This window comes from Pollachius pollachius (genome assembly GCF_949987615.1).
Source record: "Pollachius pollachius genome assembly, chromosome: 1".
Taxonomy (NCBI): Eukaryota; Metazoa; Chordata; class Actinopteri; order Gadiformes; family Gadidae; genus Pollachius; species Pollachius pollachius.
The window spans coordinates 18,872,214-18,893,465 of record NC_136934.1 but is presented as its reverse complement, the minus strand read 5'-3'; the positions used below and the strand labels follow the sequence as shown (position 1 = coordinate 18,893,465).

The following is a 21,252-nucleotide window of genomic DNA, read 5'->3' as shown; positions in this document are numbered from 1 at the left end:
GAGCCATGGTGACGGAATAAACAGCCCGAGGAATGGCTGACAAGTTCCAATATTGTTTGCATCACTGAATGGATTCGGTTGAAGTAGTAGTAGTTCAGATATTTCCATCTGCGGTGCCCTCTGGAGCTTTTCCATCCATTTCGTTCCGCAGTCGTTAAAAGAAGTCTGGTTGAGGAACTGTCTCCTTCTGACTGCACACACCCCATCACGTCCTAGTTGGCTCCTAAAGGCAAGCTTTTCAGAGTCGACCTGAAGTATCCATTGACCTTCAGCGTCAAGGAAAGAAAACCAGTGACGCACATTTCTTTTACTATTTGCCTGTAACAATGGCCCTAGTGGGGTGCCTAGGAAAAGTTTTGTTTTCTCTTCTAAATTGAAGATACGGGTAAATAAAACAATTTTGGTCCGAGGGCCAACATTACCCTGGTTGCACGTGCAATGTACAGTAAAATACCCCCATTAGCTCGAATAAAGCGCCTATGTTCGATTATATCCACAGTTCATTCTGAAAGTAGGGCAAGCGATCGTCTTTGCGGATTAATTTTAAATAAACGTAAACTGTCATTTGAATCCGTCTGCAAGGCACAGCCAATAACATTTCAGTTTGCTTAGTTGGCCTTTTCGACTTGTATTGATGATGCTTGATTGCTTAACACTTAGCTTTTGGAGTACGAGCAAGTGTGATTGGTGACTCTTTATCCAGCTGCTTGGTTAAAAACCTCTAAATGCCCATTCAGGTTAAGAGCTGTAGGTCTAAAAAATGTGTGAAGTTAGGGTAAAAAGTGACAGGGATGTTATTAAGAATATTCAAATAAACGTACATTGTGTATCTGTCAGTGAGTATAGACTATGTTTAGAGGGCATGCCTTGCACCGGCTGATCTATTCCTTCTGCCCTATCTACCTAATCACAGTTGTGTCAAAAAAAATTAACACCAGCATGTTTTTCTTGCAGGCTGTCCACGGTCCCCCCGGGATTAGGTTGTGTCTACTTTTTTCCACGCTGGCCTACTCGACTCCAGCATGTGACATAACTCATGTGAACATCTGGATGCAGTTAGCCGTTCAACCCGCCGCGCACGCGTTCCCCTCTCATAGTGACTGAGGTGCGCTGCTATGTCTGCAGCACGTTGCAAACACATAACCGGGTCCACCGTTCAACTTTATTAATCGATGGTGTCAGATCCCCACGTCCAATTAATCTTATTGATTTACACGTTTTGGTGTAGCGAGCACTTAATGTACGCACTTATTGTATGTTGTACGTCCTTGCACTTAAAAAAAGTACTTGGCATTGTGTAGCATCTTATCCTAGCTTATTTGTTGTTTACGGGAATGGGTTAACCTAGCGATTGTTAGTGCTTATTATATATATATATATATATATATATATATATATATATATATATATATATATATATATATATATAAACATCTAATTTGCCGAAATTGAGTGATAGGTTATACAATTAAGAAAAAACAACGGTGGGCCTCTTCATAACTAATTTGTATATTTTTTTAATTAAATTATGAAATAATACATTTTTTTTTTTTTACAAACCTTAATTTTTGGTCCCCCCCCCAGGTACTGTGCCCTACGCACTCTGCGTACTCTGCGTATAAGGAGCGGCGGGCCTGGCAGGGACGAATCAAAAGCATCTCTTTCCATTTAACAGAACTCTTTGTTGACACGCGTCGTCAATGCATCTGGCGATGGAAGGTCTTGGTTTTCCATGAGCTGTCTTCCCAGCTCTGGTCAGCGCGGACAACCCTGCAGTGCTGCACTGCTTTCCCGTTTAGCCCCAATGCCACGGTGGGGAAAGGTAGCATAATGTCTGTGGCTGTGTCTTTTTCTGGGCATTCCTCGCACTGCATACATATGGTTTCAACCAAATCACTTAGGCTAAAGCCCATTTGGATTTGGGAACATGACATTCTTCTCAACAAGTCTTAACCTGGATCGTTGATCACTTTAGAATGGGACCCAGCCTGTTACTGGGTCCCAGTATGATTCCAACTAATGTGCCAGAATTCCAAGTTGCCCCTGCCCTGGTTTGGTAGAGTTATTTCGACAGCTAAGTGCCTAAATTAGTGATATGATTTTACTTGAATGTGCATCATGAAGCAAGTCATCGTTAGCTTTAAGGCTCAGTTATGGTTCCTCGTCGACGCAACGCACTGACCACGCAGATGTTTCGACGCAGTCGTGAACCTGTTTTGGTTCTGCGTCAAGTTTTTGAGTGTGAGTGGACCAATCACAGCCCTTGCTGCTGCGTCCAGCGATGATACGATTTTTGGAAGGCACATGTTAGGCCCTTGCGGTGGACGCAAGGAAATTCCGCAAGGACATAATGGGTCGGTAAACCCCCTTGCGTTGCGTCGACGTGGAACCGTAACTAAACCTTTAGTGTTCAACATCTACCTTGATACGCCTTTTGTTCATTCTCCAACTTCAAAAAGATGATTAATCTGACACAAACAAATACTAATACTAACCAATAAAACAGGAAACTACAACAAATTGTAGAAACAATGAAGATTTGCTTCTAAAAAAACATATCTTCAATGATATTACATGCAAATAATAAAACGTTGGTAAGGCACCATATAAAGATTCCTCTGAATTATCCCTTTTGATATGTTTTCTGGAATATTTTCAGCTATAGACTGCTCACCATTTTTGATTCTTATCAGGCGAAACCGAACATTATCAATATACTGCCCAACGTACTTTGGGAACATCGACCTCTTCTAGCATTCCTGTGCTCGTGTGGAGGAGGACTGCAGGCCAGATGAAGCTCTGAAGGCCAGGGCAGATGTTGCTCAGCACAACTGGCCTCCTTTGCATGAGCTAACCCCCTTTGGACGCCTCTCTGTCTATCCGTCAAGCGTGGCAACAATCACACTGCTGGGCCAAAAAAGAGTTGTGCTAGCTTCTAGGGCGTCCATTCCCAGAGAGCCGGACATCACAACAATGTTTTCCGCTAGCTCGAAGCGCACGCAGGTTCGTGCTAGCCAGTGAAATTGGGAGTCGCCGCGGGCTGACGGCAACGCAGGTTCACCCAGCCGTTTCCTGTGGTGGCCCCCACCGCTGGAGCCCTACAGGGTGGGGCGGGGCGGTGGGCGGGCCGGGGGCGGAGCTCTTACAGGTGGAGGTCCCTGGGGCATGGGGGGCAGGGCGCCGGTGGGGGAGGCGGGCGGGGTTGGGCTAGAGGGGGCTGACGGGGGCGCTGGAATGTTCAGAGCCAGGGGAGGAAGGGCGAGGTTAGGGGGAGGGATGGTGGGGGGAGGTGGGGGGGAGGAGCTTGGGGAGGTCGGGGTGGTGAGGGTAGGTGGGGGGGAGGAGCTTGGCGGCGGCATGGGGGGCAAGGGAGAGAAGGAGAACGAGGGGGAGCAGGAGGGCGAGGGCAGCTTGGGGGTGGGGGGGAGAGTGCCCTGGGGGGCAGGCGGGCTGCAGTCTGAGGGGGGGCCGTAGGTGGGAGACGGGTGGTTGGTGTACTGCGGGTAGCGGGGTAGAGGGTTGGACTTGATCCGGCTGAAGTTGACGCAGCGGCCCTGGAATAACACAAAGACACACACACACACATATCAGGAGAAGGGTCAGCGTGGATGGGAGAAATTGAACTTCAAGAATGAAGTCAGTGTGGAAAAAGAACAGTGCTAACGAATGACTTCAGTCCGAGGGTCTTCCAGGTGCCTTAGCCCCCCTGCCAGCCCCGGAGATTAAAAATTGTTTACTGACTTCAAGCGGATCCCTGAAACTGTAAACACCTCTATACCTGGCTCCCCTCGTCCTGACAGGAAGAAAGGGGGAGGGCTTTATGACACTTGGAACTCCTTCCCCTCTTTCATTTTGTTAAGCTGTTGTGGTTAGACAAGGGTCATGGGCTCAAAGCCCAAAGCACACAGCCGTGTCGGGACTGAACACAACATAATGGATTTGACTTTTCCTTCCCAAACTGGACTTGATTCCTTAACAAAGTTAAGACACAGCCCTGCTGCATATACACTCTTTACTAGAAACATTTTGGTTGCATGTTTTGGGTTGCGCTACAAACATGGAGCTGAATGTGTGCTCAAAGCGCTTTAGGCTACAGTCTTTCAAAGTCGCCGGTAACCCATACCGTTTTTACACCGACTAAACTCAAGTGTCCGCCACAGACGTTGAAAGACCGTGTGAGCATTGTACTAGCTCTCAATGTCCATGCGAGTGTATTGGGTGGGGGGGGGTAGAATACTGAAAACACAGTGAAGTGAAGACAACGTAAACCTTAAGGTGCCTGGGGAGACAGGACCTGGAGAGTAAAGGACCTTGAGATACCAGGACCTCGAGGGAACAGGACCTCGAGATACCTGGACCTGAAGAGACCAGGACCTTTGGATACCAGAACCTGGAGATAGCTGGACCTGAGGGGAACACTTTGACCTGAGAGGTACCTGGACCTGAGAGGTAGAGGCGGAATGCAGTGCCTCTGAGGGAACCAGATCCACTAAAGCTGTTCTTGTCTCTGATTGACTCCATTTGTCAAACCCGGGTTCCAAAGTCTGGCAAAAATATACATTTCAACATGTTTTCAAATCTTTTCACCACCTACAGTCAACCTGTTGCTAAAAGAGCTGAGTTTACCTAAAGATTTACGGATAAGGCTTTTACAGATTGTGCCGCCTGATGATGAGACTCCCTGTCTATTGTTCAGGCGTGCGTATATTCTATACTATGCACCATAGGGGCAGGGCCAAAGTCTGCAAGACCGGCTCGCATGCTGGGATCTGATTCATGGCTTTAATGATATGTAACGCTGGGAATAAGCCCTGAGAACTGATTGGACGGGCTTATGACAGACCTGCGACCAACACGCATACCAGACCTTTTACTTTTCTTTTAACAAAAATTGCTTCTAAATAAATTGCCTACCCTACCTTTAAAAAATTAACAATATAAATCCCCTATTATTCTGAGTGGCTGCTCTTAAACTTCAGGACAAGAATCTAGGATCTAGAGAACCGTCCATCCAGACCCCCACCTAATGCCTGTCTCCTGCCCTGGTTTAATGGGACCTTAGGGCTTTAACCAGGGGTTCCTAAGTGCCATTAGAAAAGCCTTTTTTTCCACACTTAGGGATTTCTCACTTCCTGTGTACTAATGAACGCTTTATGGACGGAACGCCATACTCTGCCACGCCTGATAGTAGAAGGAGGAGTTGGCAGAGCTTATTGAGCGAGCCTAATGAATATTCTGTGCTTTTCACGCACAAAACGAACAATATATAGTGTGTCAATGCTTGCTTTGTTCCAAAGACCTCCTTAACAGCCAGTCATCGTACTTCAAACTTTTTCAATCTTAAAGAAATATATTCTTTCAACTTTCGCAATCATGTTTAAACCAATTACTTTAGAAGTTCTTTACTTTATTTGAAAAAAACTTTTCTTAACCTCATACTTTAAAATACATGAGGACATGAGTAGCAAGGAGCGCTGCAAACGCTCTGCATCAAATGTTCGGTGAGCTCTTGCAAATGGCTGCAGACTGAATCATCTGTCAAGATTGTTTAGACAATTACACCAATAATCCCTAAAGCATTTAACATTCTCCATCCATCTTTGGACACACAGAATTTTTTTTGGGCAATACCAATACGAATTGTTAAAAAAATTAACCTCTCAATATTACTGTACTTGCTACCCATGACCGTTTTGTATGACAGATGATAGCTGTCTCCTTGGGCAACACGCTTGCGCTGTGGTTACATACTGTACAAAGCATTTCAACGCTCAGCACTTGTAAATCCTGCTGAGTCTGAGCTGCCAAGAGCGAGCCAGGCTGTTGTTCATGCTCAAGAAGACTTCACCACTGAGGAGAGTAATATGTGTGCTATCTTAATGGCTTCCCCAGATTGGGCTTTCTGTAGCCTGGCATTGTATCGCTACTAAAACCGACCCACACACCACACATGCATACTTCCCGGCTCACAGCTGCTCCTCGTTCTCAGGCTAATTGGAAACGTTGGCCAATCCTCCACCGCTGCATTTTTTTAAAATGTTTTTGAAGTAATTGCTCCTGGGGAGAAATACATTTGAACATAAACCCTCCGAAACGAGGGAGGTTTTGGAGGCCCTGTCTTCAGTACGGTGTCCCGATAGCTCATTAACGCTGAAAACGCTGTTGGTTTCTGACTTTCTACACATTAGCATTCAGGAAAACGTCCTATGCAAGACTCGGATAAAAGCTAATAAAAACCAACCACAAGATTTGTCCTCGTGCTTAAATGTTCACAGCTGCTGGTCTTTATACGCTAATTGAAAATGTTGCCAAATCCTAAACAAAGCCAAGTTAAAAAATTCAGAACAGTCAAAGATTACAGTTTGAGTCCAATGCTTTCATTGGTGCAGTTTTATCATCTTACCTTGTCCCCTGGGTGTGGTCTCATCACAGACACGCGGTCGTAGCCTCTTCTTAACAACACCCATAGCGAGTCCAATTTGCCCTACGAAAAAAACTAACTATGAGTAACTACTAACAACTAGTACATCCATGATACCAAAGAAGCATGCTTCATAGAAAAATTATTAGAAGTTATAGGACACAAAAGGTCAGGTGATCACAGACACACACACACACACACACACACACACACACACACACACACACACACACACCATCTGCCCTCCTAGGTTTATCCACTAATGCTCAGACTAGAAGCTTATTGAACACGTTTTAATTTTAATCAATGAACAGATTTTGTATTGTTCAATGCATAAAGCTTTTTTAAATCAGTTTCAATGCAAGAAAACTGCTGGCTCTGCAGTTGTGCTCCCCTGGAGGTCAGTGTAGACAGGTCTGCTTTGTGTTAGCTGTCCCCTGCTGGCAGGGATGACCAGTTGGAACAGTTCCCTTTCACATCCTCCTGGCCCAGGGAGTGGGAGCTGCGTGCTAGCAGTCACCTTGGTTTGTTACCTGACCACGGCTGATACTTCCCCCACTGCGACATAACAATAAACCCTTCCTATCGCTAGCATGGCCCCATCCGGGATGTATGGATGGTGCACATTATGAGCTCTTTGGGATTCTATGCACAGGAAATCTTGTAAAATGTATTTGCAACAAAGGGTGGTCCTTTAAATGAGCATAAATTGCTCATTTAACTTTTTTTAATACGCATTATTATTATTTATTCGTAATCTTTTTGTGTATTCATGTATTTATTTTAAGATAGAGGTATGGGGGGCATTCATCCCGCTGGAGGGCCTCCTCGAGCAGGCCTGAACTCAGTTTGCTAGTTCAATCCCTGTCTCTTCCTAGCTGAGTGTCGAGGGGTCCCTGAGCAAGAACCCTAACCCTAACTGCTCCAGACGAGCTGGCTGTTGTCTTGCGTGGTTGACTCCGCCGTCAGTGTGTGAATGTGTGTATGAACCGTTTTAAGTTGCTTTGGATAAAGCGCCTGCCAACTGTTGTGAATGTAAATGTTGCCTGAGGCTGGGGGAGGCGAGCACCTTGATGGGTGAGTACCACTTGCGTGGGCCGGAGGGTTTCCGCATGCCATTGTTCAGAACCCGAGTGGGAGGAGGGGCGTACTCCTGCGCAGGCATCTTCACTTTGGCATTTTTGGCCTTTTCAAGCTTTGCCCCCTCCTCAGTGGAGCCCTTCTCCCCCCAGCGGACCTGGAGAAGGAAGTAAAGACATATTCTCACAGACAGAAACGTTGTGTATGACTGTCAGAAACGGGCAGCCAAGTACTGGAAATTAGAAATTTATATCACTGTTTTTCTGAACCGTGTTGGAAAAAGATAAACTATACATCAATAGTTAATCTTTTGCCAAGTTGACCTACTACGAACTACAAAGATGAACTATTCATCAACAGTTAATCTTTTGCCATCATGGTTCAGACTTTTTATAGGGTGAATTCTAAGTGAACTTTTTGTTTGGTAGCACAAGGTACACGGCTGTAGTAAAGCTGTACTTAATTAAAAACAATGCTCACCTCCATTCTTTTGATCCCACCCACCCCCCTGCCCCCGTAGTACGAGGCGTCCACGGTGGGCCACTTCTTCTTGGGCGCGTCAAAGTCCTCATCGTCCTGTTGGGAGGAGGTCTGGTTCATTCCATGAAGAACTGCTCCATGTTAAACCTGCACTATGTACGTTTTCCCTGTAGTGCCCTCTAGTGGCTCGAGCTGTAGTCACAGTTTTCGCTAAAAATGTTTCCACGCTGGAGCAGAATAAACCGATTAGTAGGGAAAGAACTCCTGGAGTGATGCGTCATGGATGGGATGCTTTTACTCTTTAGAAATGAAAGGAGCCAATAGCTGCAGTACAAAGGTAGCATAGTGATATTTAAACACCAATCACAAAGCTGGACTGCAGGAAACCAACACCTCTAAATTTGTCTTCTCATCCCTTCACCAGGTGTCTCTGCTTGTTTCGGTTCAGTTTGTTTTTTTGTCAGTATTTATTTCAGTTCTGAGGAAATGCTTATTAAAAGACATGTTGAAACCATTAAGCATTCAGCCATTCCACAAGGGCTACCAACAGAGAGCTATCCAACCGAGTAAACTATGATGTATTTAATTAGCTTAAGCATTTGTAACTGTTTTGAAATAATTGCTGCGGGAAATCGAAGACATATTTCAACAGAAAAACATTCCTGAGAAGTACTCCCTCAACGGTGTGCTGATTTCCCAACATTATAGAAATTGCTCCTTGTTTCTTTTTTTTTACCCCAGAATTCAAAATCATTTGGAGGTGAGATATAAGTGCTGCTCACCGAGCTCTCATCTGAGACAGGTGGGGGGGGCTCGTGGATGATCTGAAAAGCAAGGTTTACAGCGTGAGGAGAACACAGGGTCCAGTGTTCAAACAAGCAAGTAATGTGATTACATTCCAGATTTTAGTTTTGTAGATCTCAAAATGTCTGTGACGGAGTAATTTCACAACAAAACATCTGGGATGTTGTCTTTCCTCCATATAAGGAAGGACCCTAGAATGTCCACTTTCTGGAGGAGGGGGAGAGAGCAACAACAAAAACACTGTTTCTTGCAGTGGACAGACAAATAGACGTACTAAAGGACAGACAAATAGACGTACTAAAGTTGCAGTTTAGTTTTAAAACTTAGAGGACCAGAGAACGATAATGACAAATGATGAAACTATTTTGCACGTGCATTGAGAGCACGGAGGTGCTTGTTACTGGTAGTCCTGTGTTTACTTTATGTCACTGGGTGAACTATCAGTGTTCTCCTCCAACGACAGCGGGCATACGTCTCTTTACTTTGGTCGGTGGAAAAATGACCTGATTGGAACGCTGATTTTCCCCTTTTGGCGCTCCGGAGCACGGAGGCCAAACTAGGTCACCATGGTAACTGTAGCGTCACTTTCCGAAATAGCGCCCGGTTACGGGGAAAATAAAGGGAAGTGAAGTGAGAGAAAAAGAGAGGCACTGCCATGTTGTAAAAAACAGAAAGCTGCTCTTTCTCTGGCCACGCTCGCCGTTTCTGTTTCCAATGCTGGGAAAGGAGGTTTGTAATGAGACAATGAATCTCTTCATTACCATGAGGAGATTCACATTCAGTCAAGGATGGACGGATCAGAGAGAACCTTCTGGTAAATTGAAATGGATGTTCCGATTTTTTGTGGTTGATAGTTGCAGAGATGTCCCACATATTCCATTTCTATTGAGTTTGGTGCAGCTGGAGATTGGCAAAACACAATCAGAAGTACTTAGTTAAACCTTGTTCAGGGAAGTGATGTTCTGTACTCCTAGTCAGAGAAGGATCAAATACAACAGTAGTATTACTGCCTCTTCTCTGGTGTTCAACTGTCAATATATTGTGGGGAGAACGTGACCTCTCCAGCTGTGACCTCCATTATACCAACAGCAGTGTAATTACTGGAGCACGCGTTCACCAGGTGGCCTTGACCTCTGTGTAGGCAAGTTCGTCTGCCAGTCAAAGAGGTCAAAGACACACAGAGGATCCGTTCCTAACCTCGCCTTCCCACCAGGGGAATGTTGTTTGGGTTAACAAGGTGCCCTACTGGGGGCGTTGGCAGACAAAACACACCTGCCAAAGACATTATCCCATTATATGAGGTTTAATTAGGCTGCAGGCCCCCTGATGTTTTCGTTTTTACGTGTATCAGCCCATCTGTGTATTAATGTTCAACATAAATTCATATGCGAGAGCGAAGGCACGGTTTTATGTTTATGTGTGTGTGTGTGTGTGTGTGTGTGTTGGTTTGTGTGAGCACATTAACCCTCCACAGTGAATACATCTACCCCGACAGTGTACCAACCCTTCCCAGTGTATTAAACCCATCAAAGTGTATACATCCACCCTTCCCAGTCTACTCAACCCCTTCCCAGTGTACTAAACCCTTCCCAGTGTTTTAAACACTTCCCAGTCTACTTAACCCTTCTCAGTGTACCAACCCTTCCACGTGTATTAATCCCATCACAGTGTATCCATCCACCTTCCCAGTCCTCTAAACCCTTCCCAGTCCCCTAAACCCTTCCCAGTCTACTAAACCCTCCCCAGTGTACTCAACCCACCACGGTGCAGCAGAGAGGCCAGAACCACCACAGCAGAATCAGCACTAGCAGCAGCATCATGATGAGCAGAGCGACGGCAAGGATGGTCCCATCTGACTGTGACAGAGCAGAGTCATCATCATCATCATCATCATCATCATCATCCTCATCATCATCCTCATCATAATCATTCTCTCCCCACTACGGACCAGTAACACAATTCAGAGACCAGACTGCTCCTCTACATGCTGTTCTGAGTCATGGATAAGTCATTGATAACTGAATCAAGTGTACCTCGACATACGGTGGATAAGCAGTTAAAAGAATGAAGTGAATAAAATACAAAGGTAAAGCCAGACAGCATTTACATTTAGGGAATTTATCAGACACTTTAATCCAAAGCGACTTACAATAATTACATTTGTCAGAAGAAAGAGAAACAATATAGCGCTGTCGGTACAGTAAGGATGTTATTCGAAACAAGTGCCAAGCACTAACAATTGCTTGTTAAACCCATTCCCGTCTACAAAGATAGCTAGGATAAGATGCTACACCATGCTAAGTGCAATGTGTTGCGGCCCCAGGGAACTCACACAGCCCACGGTGGTGATGGTGACGGAGCTGGAGACGAAGCTGAGGCCCTCGTTCATGCTGACGTAGAGGTTGGCCGCCCTGCAAGAGAGGGAAGAAGAAGGGGCTCATGTTCCTCCTCCATGGTTCACATCAACTCCATCCTGAAGGTTTGTTGTTGCTGAGACATAAAGAAGCCAGGAGAAAGATTTGGTTGCATAAAGTGAATGCTTATTTGAATGCTCAACTTACATTCCTTCGTCTTGGAGGACTGGGGCAGGGCATAGAAGATACGTATCTTCCACAATCAAAGGCTTTTCCACTGGAGAGGAGGAAGGGGAAAGGGTCAGTCTACCAACCTCTCTTCTGATGCTACTCCAGTCAGTGGTGTAGCCATTGACACAGCAAGCTCTTCCATTACAAACTTTGAATAATTAATCATACAGTCGGCTTATTGTGACTTTCCATGGCCGATTAACTTCAAAACTTGATAATGATAATTATAGATTAAAGAATCCATGACCAATCCACTTCAAAGAACTAAAGTAAGTAAATGTACGCCGGCCCACTGAAATGAAAGGTGTTCATGGATTCTTCACTATCCAACCACACTTTATAACAGAACAGTGCTTGATAGTTTCAAACCCCATCAAACCGGCGTCCTCAATCTGCCATAGCGCTCTGTTTTTGGAGGACTATCGTCCAACTGGCTCGGAGCAGCACGGATCAGAGTCCAGTTGTTTGTCCTGGCGGAGGCAGAGCATTGCCGACCACTGAGGACATCAACATGGGAGCTGCAGGAACGCTCCAGAAACACCCTGCAGGGTGGAGGGTCCACCACCACCACCAAGAGAGACTTCCGCCAGTACAAACACAGCTAAGGTATCCATACAACAGCCTACCTGCTGCTCTGAAAGGCCCGGCACCATTTACAAAAGAAGGCCTCAGGAGAAAAGAAGGCCTACTTAAGGAGAGAGGAGAGAAGGAGGGAGGAGGGTTTAACCACACAGCGCCAGTGACTATAAAGAAAGTATGACTAATTAGTGCTGAGGCTGATCTCCATGGGGATCATGTTTGCAGCGTTAAATCTCCTCCATGAGAAGATGGAAGCTGGGCAGACGCCCGTGATCATGACACATTGATTTCTGAGTGTGTTTACTCGTGGAGCCCCCTGGAGGGTCAGGTTTTATGGACACGTGCATCAGCCTCTTCTTCTGTATCAAATGCACTGCTAAAAGGCCAGCTGACTGGGCTGGCTCTTTCAATTTGAAAGCATACAGGAGAGACATTAGCTTTGATGAAGCAGGTATCTTAAGAGGAAATGTTCATGATTTGTCTTTTGATTAGAAAAACCGATCCAAATGGCTCTGGGTCGGAAGGGAATCTTCCATATAACATCTCTGTGCCACATTTCAGCGTCTCGGCCTGCAAGCTGCTGCCGTTCTTCCTGGAGACACAGGCTCAGACACGGATTCAGCTGCTCAACACATGTACCTACAACACAGTGACTCCTTCCTTTACCCGCCGTTTCACTGTGCTTAAGGAGGAGGGAGGAGAAAATGGCTGAAATAGACTGTGAAATAAGGCCCACCATGAGCAGCCTCCACTCAGAGGCTGACCTCCACCCAGAGGCTGACCTCCACCCAGAGGCTGACCTCACAGATAAGCGTAAACGTCTACCCAAGGAGATCTGTGACCTCATCACTTTCATCGCCATGTTTGTCCTTTGCAGCGAGTGAAGGAAACAAGCTCCAGGGGAGGGTTAAAGAGGTAGAGCTATCTGATGGAGCGGAGATAATGGAACTGACGTCAACGCCTTCTCACCACAATTGATTCCATGCCGTCCCTTGATGTGATTTGAATGTTGGCCAATAGTCGGTTACAGGGAAACATTAAGCTGTCGTAATGGGGATGGGATCGCACATTTACGGCACCAGTGGACAAGAGAGAGAGCATTAAATAAAATAGTGTGCAAACCCTCTGCGCCATCTAAAGGCTTTCAACAGCAGGGATCAATAACAGGAGCATTGGCCGAGTCCTCTCTCATAGCGTTGCCGTTCCATGGTCACTGGTATTACTATCTGCATGGTAGAAACCATTAGGCATACTGGTGAAGATCATAGTAGTGTAAGGACGCTCCCCCTCCTGCCTTGTGTGAGGAACGTTATCCTCTATTCCCTCTGGCTCTGTATCCCCACCTACTTGGTGTTTAACGGGAAATCAGCCGTGGCAGAAACAGACCCAACACAGCGGCTACTTATTTACTTAGGGCGCTGCGGGCAGCTCTGTGATTGTTCACTTTGGGGAATTTCAGCGAGATTTCCACAAACAGGAAGAACGACAACAGTCTCCTGCTGAGATGAGAGATCTTCTAACTGTTTCAGTTTGGCTGACAACTGAAATTCACTTGAGGTTGTGATATTTGTGTTGAGACAGGCGAGAACAGCGTCATGCGCTCACCATTAGTAACATCTGCTCAGAATAGGTTCCCAAACTCATTCGTAGACTTTTGATGTTTGCTTCAATGCCACTCACTCTTAGTCAGGGTGTCGTTGATCCGGTAGCTACACAGGACCTTGTCCACGTTCCGGGCGTGGAGGAACCCGTTTCCTCGGACCACCACTTGAAAAGACTCTGGCCGTAGAGGAAGGAGAACAACAACAAGTCATTCCACGCCTAGCGGCAGACAGTACGGTATGGCTGTATGATAGTGACAGACTGAGATGTGTCCTGTGTTGTCGTGGATCTAGGGGTCACAGTTAGGTCCTGCGGGGTAGATGAAGCAGCAGGTGTGTTGATGGATGCTGTGTCTAGGGTAGAACAAGGGTTTAAGGTGGATGGACGGGTTCTGGATAGCTGTCCTTACCTCCAGCACAGATACTAGAAGGTTCCGCAGCCAGGATCTCAATGCAGGACTTTTTCAGAATCTTATGTGGAGAAGCATATAAGGGAGAATTAAGTTTAGTTTAGTTTAGTAGGATTATATTATTATCATCATATCACATATCATTATCTTAGTTATAATTAATATCCCCAGTGGCCAGTCTGAAGCCAATGTAAATAAAACAACGATTCTTGTTGTGGAAATACCAGAGACGTTAGAGAACCCGACCAGTTATGCCTATAACACCAACAGCAGAACGGTTATCAAAATAACAAAAACACTTGCGTTACAGTGTGTGTATTCACACACAAACACTCATGTGGCGCTCGCACGGTCGTAGCTTAATGTCTCATTGACGGGCCAAATTCTCTGGGCAGGCAAAGCATGGACCTATTAAAGGGGCAAAGCAGAGAAAGGGGAGGTAGCATGTCCCCGTATGACGACATACGGGGGAAATTCCAAATCGGCGTGTCTGAGCTTGGTTTTTTCAAAGGCAGAGCAGGATACCTAGTGCTCGTTTTACACCTAACTACGTTTCTAGCTCCTGGGGGACCATAGGCAGGCTAGGGGAACCCATATTAATGTTAGAAAACCTCATAAAGTGAAATTTTCATGCCATGGGACCTTTAAGTTATTACTATTTATTTAGTACTCTTACTATATTTGCTATATATGGTGTCCTCTGTGGTTTAAGTCTCCAGTAGCTGTTGTTGTTGTTGTTGTTGTTGTTGTTTGTGTCTTTGAAAAGCCCTGTTAATTCTAAACAGCTGTCCGGTGAAAAACCTATAAAACAGCTTTCAGGGTTATGCTAACCTGATGACCCCCAACTGTCTGACCTTTGACCCTGATCATTAACTTCCTCAAAACATATAGTAAGTCCAGGTAGTTCAGGAATTCCTGGAAATACCCTGATGGATGGTCTAGTTCTCCACCACCAATACATCTGGTTTGCTGGTTTAGGTCTGTTTTAGACCCTTGAGTCAACACGTAATGAAAGATACTGTAGGAGAAAAAGGATTTTCTGCATAGTAATTACTATGTAAAAAGTGTTATATCCGATACATATTGGCTGTCCACAGAGAGACAAGAGAGGGAGTCTGAGATACTCACCGAGTCGATGATGTCCTGCAGGGCCTCAAAGCCGTCGTTGACAGGGAACACGTGGTCTTTGCTATCAGCGATGTTGGCCAGCTGAAGGAAAACCACCAGCAAACTCGTCAGGTAAGCACTGCATGCAGGTAATTTTCCTCTCAGCATTATGCACAACGTAGGAATGGTAGCTCTGTGTGTGGGTATGCAGTTTTGATTCCTCATGCACGGTGTGTGAGGAGCAGGAGCCACCCACCTGGGTCTCGTTGAAGTCCTTGACCCCCACGCAGTAGACGGAGGCACCCAGACTGCGGGACCGGTTAGCCTTGAGGGCAGACAGGAAGAAGAGGTTCAACGCCTGGCCTCCATTAGACCTTCCCAGACATAGTATTCGGTGCCACGCCCCTCAAGCCTGCGTCTGGATGGCCCTCCACAGACAGGTGGGGCAATATTACAGTGGAGGTGGTGGTGTGGTTGGAGGTGGTACTGTTATAGATGTTTTTTGTTGTTGTTATTGTTGTTGTTGAATGGTGAGAGAGATAGAGAAGAGGACAGTGTTGGAAGGCATGATGATAGGCTCGGTATGCTACAGTCCGGATCTATAGAGAGCACTTCTGAACTTGCCGCCTGAAGCTAAAGAATCTGATTCCACTCTCTGGATGGTGGAACTCATATATAACCATAGGTGTCAAATGCAGATGTGCAGAGGACTGTTCTCCTCCTCCACACATCTGCCCCAGGTCCAGGCCTGCAGTGAGGGGGTACCCTGGATCCCAGTACTAACCCGGGATCAAAGAAGTGAAGAAGAGTGCGCACATGATTTATCTTTTGGGAAGGTAGTCTCCTAACCTGGGCAAAGTTTGCACGCCCTCCTTCATTCCTTCATCCCATTGATAAGATTGTTTATCTCTACCCCCTACTCGTTCTCTCTCGCTCTTTCTCTCTCACCTCGCTCTCTCACTCTTTCTCACCTCGCTCCCTCTCTCCCCTCTCATACCTCACTCTCTCTCTCTCACCTCGCTCTCTCTCCCCTCTCTCCCTCTCCCGCTCTCTCTCTCTCCCCCTCTCTCTCTCTTAGCTCTCTCTCTCTCTTTCTCACCTCTCCCTCTCTCTGCTCTCTCTCTCTCTCACAGCTCTCTCTCTCACACCTCTCTCTCTGCGTAGAAGAAAAGTTCCCCGTGCATCTCTCTCTCTCTCTCTCTCCCTCTCTCACCTCTCTCTCTGTGTAGAAGAACAGGTCCTCGTGCTCCTCTCTCTCTCTCTCTCTCTCTCTCTCTCTCACCTCTCTCTCTGTGTAGAAGAACAGGTCCTCGTGCTCCTCTCTCTCTCTCTCTCTCTCTCTCTCTCACTCACTCTCTCACCTCTCTCTCTGCGTAGAAGAACAGGTCCTCGTGCTCCTCTCTCTCTCTCTCTCTTTCTCACTCACTCTCTCTCACCTCTCTCTCTGCGTAGAAGAACAGGTCCTCATGCAGCTCTCCATCTGTGAGGGCGATGATCACGCTGGCAGAGCGGTAACCTGCAGGGACGCCCAGAGCAGTCGGGTCACATGCTTTCATTTTTGATTTCATGAATCGGCTATGGCCATAAACACGATCAGTAATGACAAAAAAAGTAAAAGCCCCAGGCAACAAACCTTCTGCGTTGCCATAGTAGATCTGCTCACTAGCCTGTGGATGGAAGCAAAGTTAGAAGATGAAACACGCTAGCTGTTTGGACCAGAGGACACTCTGGTCCTGAACCTCCAAGAGAAGAGCCTTCCCAGTGTGACCCAGGCAGAGAGTGTCGTCTCACCCTCTGGATGCCCTCGTGCATGAAGGTGTCTCCTCCAGGAAGGACCCGCTGGAGCTCCTCCAGTCCCATGCGGATGCGCTCCCTGACCCAATCACAGAAAGGCGTTATTTCCGCAACTACTACAAAACAAAGCCCTGGTCATCAGTCCAGTGGATCAAACCTGAGTCTAACAGCTGCCTTCATAAAAAACATTAATAAACTGCCCCACATGTTCAGCATTTCTGAGATCAGGCAACAGACGAAAGTTAATAAAATATTCTCTCTCGGCTGCCAAATCGATAGAACGGAAATATGCCTTTTGTTCAGGGCGATAGCAGGGGAGCCATAAACAGTCAAACGTGTTTTATATTCTGACTCTAGCCTGGGCAGTGATCAGACACATATGGGGTTCACGCTGCAATGTGTGAGAAAAGCACGTGGTGTTTGTCCAGATTGAAGATGAAAAAAGGGTCTGATTCAGGTTTGATTTTCCTGACGATGAGCATTTCTTTAATATTTTGGACTTAATTGCCATCATCCGTCTTGATAATACACATACCCCGAACAAAGTAGGGGCAGGAAAGAACATCAGCCAGGTTGTCCGACTCAAAGTTGTAAAGTACTGGGTTTGATTCCATATGTCCACAGTCTACCTGTAGGCCTCCTAGAGCAGTGGTATAGACAAGTGTCTTACCTAGGAGCAGGTAAAGGTAAGGAGCAGGTATAGCTAAGTGCCTTACCTGGGAGTAGGTAAAGGTAAGGAGCAGGTATAGCTAACTGTCTTACCTGGGAGCAGGTAAAGATAATGAGCAGGTAAAGCTAAGTGTCTTACCTGGGAGTAGGTAAAGGTAAGGAGCAGGTATAGCTAAGTGTCTTACCTGGGAGCAGGTAAAGATAATGAGCAGGTATAGCTAAGTGTCCTACCTGGGAGTAGGTAAAGGTAAGGAGCAGGTATAGCTAAGTGTCTTACCTAGGAGCAGGTAAAGGTAAGGAGCAGGTATAGCTAAGTGTCTTACCTAGGAGCAGGTAAAGATAAGAAGCAGGTATAGCTGATGCCTCACCTATACCGGCACCTTGATGACCTGTATCTGAATTCACTGCACGTCCCTGGATGAAAGCATCTCCTTATTGACTTCACAGTAAACAGTGGATGAGCACAACCCACCTGTCCTCTGTGAGTCTCATGAGCGTCCTCCCCTCAGTGGAAAACACAATGAAAGACATCCTCAACTGTGGGCTGAGATGAAGTGAGACATGGTTAGAGATAAGCTCATCCAGAAGGCATGTGTTCATGCTTGTGTTTGAGATTATAATCATTCTTTTTATTATTAAGAGAGATAGGTGGAGGAATGTTTCTTACCTGATAAACTTGTGAGCGAGATGCTCTACAAAGTGATAGATTTCAGTCCAGTGATTCTGTACGCTCCCAGATCTACAAACACAAACAACAAGGAAACAATTCAAATTTCACACATTTTTGTGTTAAACACACATTTTATAAAACAGATCTGAGTAGACGACAGAAAATAAGCTAGAATAGGAATTTCTACCGATACAGAAAGCCGGCCTCATGGTGCCTAGAATGAGCAAACCAACATCCTGATGTTCTTTATTTGGCAATACACTCGTTTTTTTGCTCATTTTCATTTCATCACTTGTCATCCATATCCTCACAGCCCAAGGCCAGCGTAGCTCAATGAGTCTTGGCATCGTCGAGACGGACAGAATGCTTGCGATTTTCTTACAGCACAGCAATTCCACGCGGGGGAGAAAGAGTGATGTCGTAGCTTTGCTTTCTCAGATCCCTATCTGTGTTTTCACAACGCTGGGCAATGACCTCAGCGTGAGTAGAGTCGGATGAATTAACCCTCATCATGCCGGCACGCCGCTGCTCTGCTCCCGAACACAGGAACTGGTCTACCTGCATCTGCACACATCTGCACGCCCGCGGGCCAGTAGGAGTGCTGGCTGCATGGCTCTGGAGTCTCTCCATCAGCAAACGACTGCAGAGTCCATGAGTCCTCACTAGATAGTTTGGTTAAGTTGTTAAGTCAAAAGGTATTGTTTTCAGAGCTGTGGAGATAAAGGTCCGTCTATAAAATCTAAGTAAATAGTAGAGTTCTTCTAGGATTTCAGGTTGTTGTATAATCCCCCTCTCACTCCTCCCCATCACCTCTCCCTAGACACCTCCTCCCCACTGTTTCCATGACACAAGTCCCAGCAAACACAGGCCAGGCCAAATAGGCTGAGGAGCTGGAACATCTGGAGCTGATGGAGAAGGGGTTGTGTCGAGAGAGAGAGAGAGAGAGAGAGAGAGAGAGAGAGAGAGAGAGAGAGAGAGAGAAGGAGAGAGAGAGAGAGCCTGAAGTAGAGAGAGAGAGGGAGTGAGAGAGGGAGGGACTGAAGTAGAGAGAGAGGGAGTGAGAGAGGGAGAGAGAGATACTGAAGGAGAGAGAGAGAGAGAGAGAGAGACTGAAGTAGAGAGAGAGGGAGTGAGAGAGGGAGAGAGACATGAAGAGCGAGCATAGAAACAGACAGTGAGGGCCTACAGAGCGAGGGACGAGCTGGACAGGAGGCTCACATGAAGTGAAGGGGTCACCACAAAACAGCAGATGAGAGAAGGCATTTGCAGAAGAAAAAGAATGTGCAAGGTGTCCAACCAGATGTTCGTAAACTGTAGATTAGTCAGAAAGGATACAAACAATTTAACAAACACAAGTAACTGCTACAATTGTTCTGTGTAACTTGTTTTATCCCATCAAAAACTATTTGAACTGTGTCCGTATAGCTGTATGTGGGCATGCTGAAATTATATCAGTTCATTTCACGCCAAATAAGAGACAACAAATGTAAATGAATCATGAAACACATACCTGGATTTTGCTTTAAATGAATTTAACTAAACTGCGGTTTGTAAATCTGATTTTAGATAAGGGCCTTACAGTTCAGATTTGAGGCAAAGGCAAACCGGGATAAAAGTAACAGAAGGAAGAAATATAAAAATTCACCGTCAAGCCCCATCTATGATGAACTTCAAACAAAGCGGCAGAGTTATTAATTGTGCAGGTTATTATTCATATCTCACACAAACATACATACACACGCACGCACGCACGCACGCACACACACACACACACAAACACACACACAAACACACAAATGCGTTATTTACATTTCAAATGCCATTGCTGCTGTTACCAACAACTTATACAGAAAACACCAGGGACTCGAGTGTTTTCAATGATCAAGCCAAATTAATTGATTTATCAGCCGGAGTTTACTTGACCATAAACGGCGTGCGTGCGTGCGTGAACCGACTCACTTGTCCAAAACAAAGTAAAGGTCAAACTCTCCGGTGCATGAGGGTGAGATGGCCTGTCTCCCGTCCTGGTTAATGTTATTCCCAGCAGTAAGAACCAGGAGCACGGCGCCAAACAACAACACTGGCGTCCACGACCCTCTGCCCCAGCACATCATCCCCGTCGGACTGATCCCCATTCAGAGTGGAGGGTCAGTCCTCAAGTTGCAACAAAAAAGAAAAGAATAATCCCTTGTAAAGATGAAATCTTGTGATGTCCACGGACTAACTGTGGGCGCAAATGATTGGAATTAGAATGCATGACAAGGGTCCGAGATTCACGGCGGTATTTGCACCAATATGCTAAGAGCCTCACATGCATGCAAAAAGGATTGTTTTTTATTTCAAAGTCGAAGTGCGTTCGCTGAGCAGAGAACTGCACAATACGCCAAAGCAAGACTAATATCCTACTATTTTTGTTCTCTCTCTCTCTCTCTCTCTCTCTCTCTCTCTCTCTCTCTCTCTCTCTCTCTCTCTCTCTCTCTCTCTCTCTCTCTCTCTCTCTCTCTCTCTCTCTCTCTCTCTCTCTCTCTCTCTCTCTCTCTCTCTCTCTCTCTCTCTCTCTCTCTCTCTCTCTCTCTCTCTCTCTCTCTCTCTCTCTCTCTCTCTCTCTCTCTCTCTCTCTCTCTCTCTCTCTCTCTCCCTCCCTCTCACTTCTAAACTTGTTTTTAGAGAAAGGCCACATAACCGAATCGCAAAACTACTGCCATCTACTGGTGCAGGTGACGAAATGGCTAGACTAAAAATCCGAAGAATGTATTCTGAATGTGAAATCAACTTTAACTCGCATATATAAATGATAAATATAACTGAGTGTGTTCAGTGATCTATTAATCCTGACCAACCAAAAATGACAAATAATTTGTAGAGCACAACATATAAAATGAGCGAAATGATTTAAACGGCCTTTCATGGTCACTAGTCACTTTTAATCCTTGCCTGATGTTCCGTGGGCACATGGAGGTGGCTGTTGTATAGCATCTACCTGACCTGTGACATCATAACTGTGAGGCACACTGGGTTCAGACACACGGATGTCTAACCATAAAGGTTGTGT

General features: G+C 45.9%; 1 protein-coding gene across 1 annotated transcript; it reads right to left on the bottom strand.

Moving 5' to 3' along the window:
• Window positions 1-1,611: 1,611 nt before the first annotated feature.
• Window positions 1,612-20,510, bottom strand: antxr1a (ANTXR cell adhesion molecule 1a). Its single transcript, XM_079748858.1, has 18 exons — window positions 20,160-20,510; window positions 18,198-18,269; window positions 18,003-18,074; window positions 16,859-16,940; window positions 16,701-16,734; window positions 16,504-16,583; window positions 15,324-15,392; window positions 15,089-15,169; window positions 13,961-14,021; window positions 13,630-13,728; window positions 11,347-11,416; window positions 11,118-11,196; window positions 10,546-10,641; window positions 8,764-8,805; window positions 7,982-8,077; window positions 7,491-7,658; window positions 6,404-6,484; window positions 1,612-3,554 (listed from the first exon to the last, which is right to left on the bottom strand). The coding sequence occupies exons 1-18, from the start codon at window positions 20,333-20,335 to the stop codon at window positions 3,099-3,101; spliced, it is 1,914 nt and encodes a 637-aa protein (XP_079604984.1). The 5' UTR covers window positions 20,336-20,510; the 3' UTR covers window positions 1,612-3,098.
• Between the last annotated feature and the right edge of the window lie 742 nt (window positions 20,511-21,252).